Source organism: Salmo salar, chromosome 14 (genome assembly GCF_965601325.2).
Source record: "Salmo salar chromosome 14, fSalSal1, whole genome shotgun sequence".
NCBI classification, from domain to species: domain Eukaryota; kingdom Metazoa; phylum Chordata; class Actinopteri; order Salmoniformes; family Salmonidae; genus Salmo; species Salmo salar.
In genome coordinates this window covers 33,681,134-33,692,839 of record NC_138304.1, presented here as the reverse complement: position 1 = coordinate 33,692,839, position 11,706 = coordinate 33,681,134, and the positions used below count along the sequence as shown (strand labels likewise).

The 11,706-nt window shown below is 40.2% G+C and overlaps 1 protein-coding gene across 4 annotated transcripts in view; it reads right to left on the bottom strand.

The window, feature by feature from the left end:
• Window positions 1-6,047: 6,047 nt before the first annotated feature.
• The window catches only part of LOC106569352 (arf-GAP with GTPase, ANK repeat and PH domain-containing protein 3), a 285,633-nt gene continuing 279,974 nt past the window's right edge, over window positions 6,048-11,706 (bottom strand). For 3 of the 4 annotated variants that reach the window (XM_045694203.2, XM_014140649.3, XM_014140650.3), the window contains exons 17-18: window positions 9,855-10,110; window positions 7,499-9,525 (exon numbers count right to left, since the gene is read on the bottom strand). In XM_045694203.2, coding sequence (XP_045550159.1) covers window positions 9,289-9,525; window positions 9,855-10,110 — 493 coding nt within the window. In that variant the 3' untranslated portion in view covers window positions 7,499-9,288. Of the gene's footprint in view, window positions 9,526-9,854; window positions 10,111-11,706 lie in introns of all 4 variants that reach the window. The other variant, XM_014140646.3, reaches the window with a different exon arrangement.

The following is an 11,706-nucleotide window of genomic DNA, read 5'->3' as shown; positions in this document are numbered from 1 at the left end:
AAAGCAACGAAGAACAGCTGCTTCTAATTGAAGGCCAAACCAAAAAACCCTGAACATAGAAATAGACTAAATAGACACAGACATAGAAATATACTAACATAGAACATTGCCCCAAAAAAAAACGAAACACACTAAACAAACACCCCCTGCCACGCCCTGACCAAACTACAATAACAAACAACCCCTTTTACTGGTCAGGACGTGACAGAAACAGACATGAAGATGTCAAGGATCAGAGAAGACTAATGCCTAGGATGTATTTGACCCTTTCAGCACAAAAAAAAACAGAAACAAGCATGATAACAAAGACCTATATTAGTTTATAACTGAGGCATTATGTTGGAAGTAATTAAACAGAAATTGCTAAAATAAGCTGAGGATTTTTGCCTTTCATATGAAAATAGTATTGAAAAAGTCCTACTAATTGGCATTCTAATTAAAGGTCCCCATGGGGTGGCAGGGTAGCCTTGTGGTTCGAGCGATGGGCTAATAACCGAAAGGTTGCAAGTTTGAATTCCCGAGCTGACAAGGTACAAATCTGTCATTCTGACCCTGAACAGGCAGTTAACCCACTGTTCCTAGGCTGTCATTGAAAATAAGAATTTGTTCTTAACTGACTTGCCTAGTTAAATAAAGGTAAAATAAATAACAAATTCATGCATATGATAGGCAACTGTAGTTAAACAATTTGCATAGCAAACACACAGAAACCAATGAACCAGGATGACAGACGATTAGTTGGACAACAAACAAGCACTATCATGTAGGAACTATGTTATTTTATGTGCCATCAGTAAAAGCATTACCATGTTTATCTCTCAATACCACAAGGATGACGAAAGTGAAGTTAAGTCTAGTGCTGTAGGTTGGTAGCGTGGCCAACTTCGAATGCAGCAGCTAATCAAATTCTTTAGAGGCTAATTCATTGAGTCTATATACCAAATATGGAGTCAATCTGATTAATGGTTTATGACAAGAACCATTCATCAGCATGTGCCTAGGTGCATTTATAAGAACAGTGCGGCCATATTTGAATGCAGCAACAATTGTTTCTCAAACATTAAAGACTGACGTAATGAGTCTGACATCTGACATATGGTTGACGTATGGTTCATGAGGAGAAGATGATTGCGGATGATTTTGAGCATTAGTGTTACATATGCAAAGATACATGCAAAGAATGAGTTGTTAATTAGTTTCCTTGTTTTTTTAGATATCAGTACCACATTTAGTATGGTTCATCTTAGGGACATCCATGATAGAGATGACAAGTTTCTTGTTAATAGGCCATTGTGGAATGGATTTACTTTCAAATACTTTTTTTTTGTCATTTAGCAGATACTCTTAGCCAGAGCTATTTACAGTAGTGAGTGCATACATTATCATATTTGTTGATACTGATCCCCCGTGGGAATTGAACCCAATTCCCCGGTGTGGCAAGTGCCATGCTCCACCAACTGAGCCACACAGTATAAGTCCTAATATGCATCTACTAGTATAGTGAGGCCATCTTAATGTATCAACATTATTTTCTCAAACTCTTTAGGGACTTTTGTGATGAGTCCAAAGACAAAATTTGGAATCAAGCTGACTTTTATTTCATGAGATTTTTATGATTATTTTAAGCATTAGTGTTACATAGTTTAAAAAGTTCATTGTTAATAGTTTATTTGTTGAGATATCAATGCCAAACTTAACATGGTTCATCGTGGTAATGTATGTACGTTTCAAGTTGATAGGCACATGTGAAGTGGATTTACAAAGGATTTAAATGAACATGCAAAATCAGATTCCCTGATTTATCAATAACTCAGCCATCTCTTAACCATGAGCTTTTCTCAAACTAAGTTAAGAGATTCATTATGGACCAACATACAACATTTGGTGTTATTCGGGCTTATGGTTAATGAGAAGACATTTTTCAAAGGTTATTCAAAGGTTTTTCAAAATTTCCAAGATAGAGGAAAATCTATCCTGATGGACTTTATGGGTCCTTGAGGCAAATTTGTTCAGCATGAGGAAAGTAACCTACATGCAAAGTCTCTATGTCAAACGGGGCGTCAGATATGAGGGTTTAAGTGAGACTGCTTATAACAGCGCCACCTATTGGCCAATCGTTGCCATTCTTTTTGACCAAGTTACTCATGGCCTTTAGTTTCTGTGTGCCAAATTAGAAATAATACTTACTAATCTATGCATGAGTTACTTGACCATTTCAAGGAAAAAGAAAATCTAAGAATAACAATAAGTTTCACAGCTTTGCTGTGAACCGCTAATTACCTTGGAGCCGATTCCAACCTGAGGTAAGTGTTCGCAAATGGAACGCATTTCCCTTTTCATGCACATTTCTCTCTATGCATATTCTAACCTTGAACTTAAGCATGAGAATAGCATGCGATTCACCCGCTAATTGTTCGGGTGGAGACCTAAGAAATGAAGGTGTGGTGGAGGGGTTTACAGATGAACAGTATTCTGACCTTGACTTAATTCCCCTCATAACCATGACTAACCATAACTAAGGTCGAGTGAACCTGCCGGTTCCAAGTGGAAAAAGCATCTACTTTATTTTTCCTATAGAAATAACAGCATTCTCCATGCACTGTAATTTATATATTGATAAGAGCTATTGATTAGAGCTAGGTAAATTAGTAATCCGTTTGGAGAACGGGATTGTAAATAAACTTCCTTATGATCATTCGAGACGAATGTGGAACCATTCATATGGAAGCAACTAAAAATCATATCAACATGACATGTATTGCAACCCCTTTTCCACAGTGAAGTAGGCTATAAATAGCTGTGCCCTCAATTTGCATGTATGAAATTTGGAGACCCAAGTTATTGGCTTCTGTAGGTCTGAACCTGCCGAGTTGATGTATGTGCTTTAGAATGTTTTAATTATATGCCCGGGCTTTTCTCAATTTTTCTTTTACAATTTGTATCATGTTAAATATTAGCCACTAACGGGAGCCACCGTCCGTAATACCTACATACATTTATAACTGTCACTTTAGTGTTAGTTTGTAGCTTAGATTTTGCATCATTCCGTTCCGTTGATCTTTCTATCCTCTGTCACATCTGTGTAAATTGTTCCTGAGGGTCACTAACATTAGTGGATCATATTTGGCTAACGTTGTGCAATAATTTGGTACATGTAGCCTATTTGAATCATTATGGAACTCAGACCACACGTAGCAGGTTAAACTAATGGACCGTTGTCATACAGTTCCATGATTAGTGAGGATTAGGGTAGATTTATAGGACTATTGTTCAATACCTAGTGTCTTTCAGTACAGTACTTTCCTAACCCTAAAATGTACCTAAATAATCTACAAAATCAGAGTATTTTTACATCTACCAGTTGGTGCTGAAATGGAGACGAATATGCATATATTTAGAGGGATTTCTTTCATTGATCCCTATTTTCTTAACCCGTTCTCTCAATGTAATCTGTCAACAATATTCTAATTAAAGGTACACCGTATTTAAAGGGATGGCTTAAGATAAATGTACTATTGAAAGAAAATCCTACAGAGAAAATGTGTTGGCCAGAAAGTGGGCGATTGAATTACATGTACAGTATTCAGCACGCAAGGGAACTACGCCTGCAAAGCCCATCGCACACTGGCATAAGGTAAATCTGAATACCAACTACTGAGAAGTGCGTAGGAAAGTTGTGAATAGGAAAGGCGTTCATTTTCTAAGTCGGAATCGGCCCCCTTGTGAGTAGGTAGTGCAACACCTTACGGAGATTTTAAATTAATATTTACAAATATGTTCTCGTCAGATGTTTGTGTAGCCATCCATCAGAGGAAAACCCTCCTCTGCAATCTGGGAGGTGATTTGTCTGAGCCAAGGTGGGCGGCACAGAACACTCCTCAGTGTTTAGCTACCTCCTATGCAATAACAAAACAGGGTTCTGTTCAGTAGGGAGAAAACATTTTCAAATTGAGTGAAACGAGGAGGTACTATCTGAAATTATCCAATTACAAAACAGATTTTCGTTTTCACTTGTCCGTATTGCCTTTCCTTAGCAAGTCACAGTATTGACTCATATTGTATAAGCTACTTTCTGAACTACGTGTGTGTGTGTGTGTGTGTGTGTGTGTGTGTGTGTGTGTGTGTGTGTGTGTGTGTGTGTGTGTGTGTGTGTGGCTTGAGCATGCACGTGTGGTTGTATCACCATCTCAGTCTTTAAAGAGGGAGGAAGAAGAAAAGAAAGGCATGTAATAAGAGACAACAGAAGAGAAAACAGAGTTGGGGGAAGCGCAGAGCCGCCTGTATTTGCTGAGAGCAGATTAGCTGAAAATAAGTAGATTAGTGGTGTGCTTTGACTCCTCTTGACACAGACCTTTCACTTTCTCCCTCCGCGTCATGCTGCCTGACACTAAGCCTGGCTCTTTCTCTTAATTCTTCTTCTGGGACTGTTAATGGGGGGGGGGGGGGGGGGGCACATGAGCAGGAAGTGGAGGGGTAGAGGGGGTAACTCACTTAGCCAAAGGACTGGCATAGGAAGGAAGCATCTGAGCTCTGCCACGTTCTGGTACCCCTGAAACATAATTGTAACAATGGTATACACACTGATAATAATTGTACACACAGTGGTGTAAAGTACTTAAGTAAAAATACTTTAAAGTACTACTTAAGTAGTTTTTTTCAAATATCTGTACTTTTATATTTATATTTTTGACAACTTTTACTTTTACCTGACTAAAGAAAATAATGTACTTTTATCTCCATACATTTTCTCTGACAACCTATAGTACTCGTTACATTTTGAATGCTTAACAGGACAAGGAAAATGGTCCAATTCACGTATTTATCAAGAGAACATCCTGATCATCCCTACTGCCTCTGATATGGGGGACTCACTAAACACATTATGTCTGAGTGTTGGAGTGTGCCCCTGACTGTCTGTAAATAAAGAAAAAACAAATAAATGATGCCCTCTGGTTTGCCTAATATGAGGAATTTGAAATGATTTATGCTTTTACTTTTGATACTTAAGTGTATTTTAGCAATTACATTTACTTTTGACTTTTACTGAAGTAGTATTTTACTGGGTGTCTTTGTCACGTCCTGACCAGTAAAGGGGCTGTTTGTTATTGTAGTTTGGTCAGGGCGTGGCAGGGGGTGTTTGTTTAGGGTGTTTCGGGGTTGTTTGGGTTATGTTCTATGTTAGTGCATTTTTATGTTATTTCTAGTTGGTCTATTTCTATGTGGTGTTTATTGGGTTGACCTTCAATTGAAGGCAGCTGCTTCTCGTTGCCTCTGATTGAAGGTCCTATTTATAGGGGTGTTTGTTCTATGGAGGTTTGTGGGTAGTTATTTCCTGGTTTAGTGTTTGTTGCACTTGACGGGACTGTTTGGAGTCGTTTGTTTTGTATACGTGTTTATTTTGTTTTTCCTTCTCCAAATAAAAAAAGATGAGTATACACTTTCCCGCTGCGTTTTGGTCCACTCCTTACGACAATCGTGACAGACTTTCACTTTTACTTGAGTCATTTTCTATTAAGGTATCTTTACTTTTACTCAAGTATGACCATTGGGTACTTTTTCAACCACTGGGTACACACAATACACACCAATGGGACATCCCCAGTGTCCCAACACTAATGCTCATTTGAAACACACCAACACAAGTGGGTTGTCTTCACTGTCTAACTTCAATGGATCTGCCTGATTGAGGCTGGCTAATGATCCTATATCCATGACTTATATACTGTAAAATAATACTTTTAAATGTATTAAACCTGGATATTGAGACAGAATGTCATATATTGGCACATCACAGTATATCACACAGACAGTTAGATAGGAAGTGCCGTTAAGAAAATGGAGGACTTGGGTAAGACGGGAGTTTTCAATGTTGCCTTGGGAGTGGCACCATGTTTTAAGAGTGGTTACAATGTAAGCTTGTGCCTCACATGTTGCTAGTACATACATACATACATACATACATACATACATACATACATACATACATACATACATACATACATACATACATACAAGTCATTTAAAGAAGATGCAACGAGAGAGACACGTTTCATCTTTCTTGTTATTTCCCAAATCCAGGAAAGGCTACATTGTTTTATTGGAGTGTTTGAATAGTTCAACAGTCAGCCAAGCGTCCAAGCACGCTGCAGGTAACTCTTTAGCTTTAACCTTTGTTTCACGTTCTAAACGTAAACAGAGAAGAAAAAAAATCACGGGAAAATTAAACAAAAAAACAACCAATATTTACATACTGCATTATAAATATGTCAAATGTACATCATTATACACAGAGTACCTCAAATGGTCAGATAATGTAGATACATTGAGACCAAAGTACCTAAAAATATGCTTAAAAACAAAGGAAAAATTTAACAAGATATAAAAATAGGGTTGACAAGTCAAAAGAGTGACCGGGAAACTCAAATCGTTTCAATTGTTTGTCTGGAAGCTTGTCTGGTCATAAAGGATCTTGGGCCCATATCTACAGTACATCCTGGGTGTGTCCAAAATGGTAATTAACCTTCCTTATAGAGCACTTCTTTTGACCAGGTCACACATTGAGCTCTGATCAAAAATAGTGCACTATTTAGTGAATAGGGTGCCATGTCAGAACAGCATGTCTTTGGGGGAAAACACTTTGCTTAAAATGAATAATGGTTATAGTCAGGCAACATTAAGAGCAGTGGGGAAGGGAAATATTACAAGGGGGGAAAAGGTACTATGGCATCAGGTAAGTATATACCGTAAACTCCTATAAGAAATAATCTACTATCATATATCAGTCATACTTGGAAATGTACTCAAGAATGAATTTAATTTAGTTGGTGCCATGGTGGTTTATACACATACTGTACACCTAAGGAAAAAACCAACTTGTCAATGTACTGTTATAACTTAAGGCTGTCTACAAGCTCTGTTGACCATCAGTCTAAATGTAATTTGGTTGAATCTGAGAGCCAGTTCAGGACAACAGGGATGAAAGTGTATCCTGTATTTTACAGGTTATTCCTGATTGAACACATCTTGATTTTTTTATTTATTTAACCTTTATTTAACTAGGCAAGTCAGTTAAGAACAAATTCTTATTTACAATGATGGCCTACCCCATCCACACCCGGACGATGCTGGGCCAATTGTGCGCCGCCCTATGGGACTCCCAATCACGGTCAGATGTGATACAGCCTGGAATCGAACCAGGGACTGTAGTGACGCATCGTGCACTGAGATGCAGTGCCTTAGACCACTGCGCTACTCGGGAGCCCCATTGATATTCTGTGAGCTTCAATAAACTACAAATACAGAGGAAATACACCGAGCCAAGCTGGTTTAAATGATGTAATTCCAACCAGTTTACAACCAGATTGTAATATGGTTAAACTGATATAATTCCAACCAGTTATGCCCGCTGGGAATCAACAAAACCATGTAGATAAAGTACCAGGGTTAATATGAAGAGCCTTTGCCCTTTAAGCATAAACACTGCCACAGTAAAACTAAAGACCAGAAAACAGGGTTTTAATTTCAAGCATTAAAACAGCGGAAGAGTGAGGAGAAAAACATGTCTCTATCGACTTTATGCCAATATCACTTGAATATTCCTATGGTCAAAGCCCTTCCGCCTTTATCTTGTCTTGTCCCAATACTGATATATACATAGGATATTATCATGAAGAATTACCATAGTGTCTCAAGTCATCGCAGCTTTACTCTTCATCCCTTCTTGACCCGTTCAGTCGCCATCTCAACAGTTTGACACTTGAATGTACTTGGTTAGGTCCATTGAGTAAGGATGGTTGTTTAGTCACGTCAGTTGGAGAGGAAGTTAATCCACAATGTTTCAGGATAAATCTTATAGGAGGAAGAGCTACTTTAGGTCTGTACACTTGAAAACATATTTAAGTCAAACAACTATAAATGTTAACCTTTTCTCCCAATGGTGTCCTTACACAGATTTACTCAGTCGCTTGCTCTCTCTCTTTCACTCACACACTCATACATAAGCACACGCACGCACACACGCACCACATAGTTCACAGCCACAACAGAAGAAATAGTATCATGAGTGCCAATATACAGGGCCTTCGGCCACAGGAGGTGAACAGATATTCCATTACGCCTGTAGTAGTTCGAAAATTGGGTTAGGATATGTGATGTGTCAAGTAATTATCAACACTCTTCAACCCATTCAGAAATTACTCCAACAAAGATGTCTTAATGATACAATTTCCTTCCTTCAATCATACCTGTGAAAGATTTCTGATTGAAAAGGAATCTTTACAGAAAAAACATTCGGTCCCGTGCTCATAAAACAAACCCATAATTTCCCTTATAATAATGGATGATTTGCAAGAGCAACAAATGAATCAATTTACTATCTCCCAAAATTCTCCCATTGTGCAATCATTTCTTAAATCTCAAATTGTGGTTTAAACCTTTTGCCCCTAAGTAAAATATTTCAATCATTTTCAACCTTCCATCTAGACATGCTTTTGTACATGAATGGCATGTCAAGAGTTTGATAACTTAATAGTACCAATAATAACTGGGTCAAATAGAGCCTTAATAATTGTGATATTGGTGGGACATGGATTATGGAGGACCTTACGTGTCGTAAACTCTATTACATTATCGATAGTAATAGTTTCTTTCCTGTATGACTATGCATGGTATCACTTACCATGCGCTGTGCATCCAACATAGAAGTTCCTTTAGAGTATCTAATGCAAAATGTTACGAAGGTGTTTATCTTTCTCCATGTAGGCATGGAAGCATGAATGGATGGAATTAGTCATTTCATATAACAGTAGAATAAAAACCCAGTCTGGCTCCAACAGATGAAGACCTGAGAGGAAATGTTTTAGTACAGAGTGGGGAGAGGAGGGGGGAATGCCAAAAACACGAAGAAATCTTGAGCCATTCATTTGGTTGATGCTTAATAACAATAACAAGCTTTAAAGCTGATCATGATCGTTTCTGACAGAGATGCATCTCTGTGGTGATGATATGAGAAAAACAACAAAACAAATACAATATACAATGTCCACCAGGTAAGCACCTCTCTCAGTGTCGTGGAATATCTCTATCCTGTCCGTTGTGCCAACAAACAAATAACTCCACTGTCAGTTACTCAGTCTAGGTTATACAATATGAAGGAGAGTAAGAGGAGAATGAGGACTGTGCACTGGGAAAGTAGTACGATCACTAGTCTATGGGGACACAGTATGTGTATGTTCAGAGGCCTTGGTGATCCGTGAGTCCGGTCCGCTCCGGTCAGATCCACTCCTGGTTCTACATGATACTGACACTGCGGTTGAGTTCACCGAGGGCGTTGTTATTGTTGACGTTAGGGTTAGGGTTAACATCAGGGTTTCTGCGGCTCATGTTGGGTGTGGTCAGGCTGCTGACGGGGTCATTGGGGCAGCCGTGCTGGAGCAGGATGTCAGAACACTCCTGGCTTCCTGCCCGCCGGGCGCAGGACAGCGGCGTCTGGCCGCGCGCGTCCCGACTCTTCACATCCACACCATACTGAGGGAACAGAGGAGAAGTGTGAGGAGGAGGAGGAGGAGAAGTGGACTGGACAGAGAGAGGTGTAGTTGACATTGTGTTCTAGCTAGTTCAGTATATTTTTTGATTCTCACAAAGTACTCCATTTTCATCCACAGCCAAGAGTTTTTCCTGGTCATGTCACATGCTCAGAACACACTCCTGGCCCTGACCATAAAATTTTCCCTATCTATTTAACTCTTTAACCATCTTATCTTATTTAGAATCATTCAACCTTTATTCAACCAAGAAGATCATTCATCATTAATCAAGGTTGAAAACAATCCTCTCTCGAAGCCCAACCTACTCACCCAGATGAGAAGCTGGGTGATGACCACATTGGCCATGGCGCAGGACAGGTGCAGGGCAGTGCGTCCGTCCCCGTCCCCGTACGTCTCGTTGACCTCCTCCTTGGTGCCGTGGGCCAGCAGCAGCACCACCAGCCTCAGGTCGTCCTCCACCACAGCCCGAAGCAGCTGCTGCCCCAGGGGCACGTCCGACTGGGGGACATCCATAAGGAACAGCTTCTGTTCATACTTTGCCCGGATCCAACGCTCCCTCTCCTCCCTGGGGTAGGACACAGAGAGATGACATCGAGGGTTAAAGAGGGTCAGTGAGGTTACTGAGGATCGAAAAACAAGGTACAATAATACAAATGTGTCCAGAACTCTCTATTGAGGCTTACATCAAATTAAAGTGTTTGTTTTTTTGTTTTTGTTTTTTATGAAAGTACAGACTCCGTCTTCAAAGTGGTATATCATACACTGTAGTTGGAGGAAAGTTATGCTGCTTTAAAAGTTGATAAACTTGTTATCCCACTTAAGAGACAAGTAGGAGCAAATGCCCTTTGAAAGTTTTGATGAGATTTTCACACTTCCTAGAGAGCTCTTCTTTGTTTAAGCCCATTCAGCATCGTTCACACCCTCTTGAACTTCAGCCTCACCGACCCACACATGTAAACGCATGTGAGTCGGCATGGCATTGTCCTCCAGAAAGCAGTCTCTCTACTTAAACCCAGCTAAATTCAGGGCAACAATATTTTTGAGAGCTGTAGCAACACTTTTGCAGTGCATATTTCCAAAAATGTGCGGTAGCAAAGATGATCTATATTCTGACTAGGGAAGCCTACATTCTGTTATAGACAGAATTCTGTGACGTGACAAACCAATCAGGACTCATCTTTCGGCATGTCCAACCACTCCATTATCTCAGCCAATCATGACTAGCCAGGAAGGATCCTTTCTTTCTCCCTGTATAGCTCAGTACTCTCTCCTTGACTAAACTAGGCTCATCAATTCACATTGTTATTCCTACTTACAGATGCCATACGAGTATGTAATTAAGGCACATGAATGTTCACATGTTCAAGAAGGCATTTCTGATTGAAAAAAATATAATAATTCAAAATGGGATTTTCAATTAAATAACTAGATGTTTGTAATATAAAGCTATGATAATCCTTCATAAAAGGACCTTCTTTGATCGTGTGGGTTGGGGTCGAAGGATATGCTGGCAGGCTTTAGAGCAACTGCATTTCGCAGCACTCATAGAGCCTAGACCACATCCGGCCACTGCAGTGTGATGTCTTAAGATCAATCCTAACCCTCACTCCATTGTCTCAAGCATGTATTTTCTCTAATATGAAGCCTAGTGTAGCCTCTGAGTGTCAGGACACTGACGATGAAAGGGCTCAGTGGAGGGGTCAGATGCTGAAACTGTATCCCACCTCCACTGATAATCGTCTGCAGCAGGAGGGTTACAGTCTAGCCAGCTATCTAAAGGTTACACATTGTGAACAGCATGTCTGCTGTGGACAATACAGGACAGGAGGAGAGGGGGACATGTTTTTATCAGCGCTGTCAGCCGTCAGTCTGAACTGGATAACTGGTGGAACCCCCACAAAGGAGGCAACCAGCGCCTGGGCCCTGGCCTCCCCTGGGGTGCCCGGGATGGGAGGCCGATCGATGGGCCTGAATGGCAGTCAGAGAGGGGGACTGGAGCTGGGGTTGGGGCTCCTTCAGTTATAGAGCCAGAGAATGGAGAAGAGAAGAGGAGGGCTACATCTCCCTCCATTCACTGCCAGTCAGACTTCTATCTCTTTATCACTCTACATCTTCAATCTCAACCCCCCCCAGTTCCCTTTTCTCCCTCCCACACACAAAC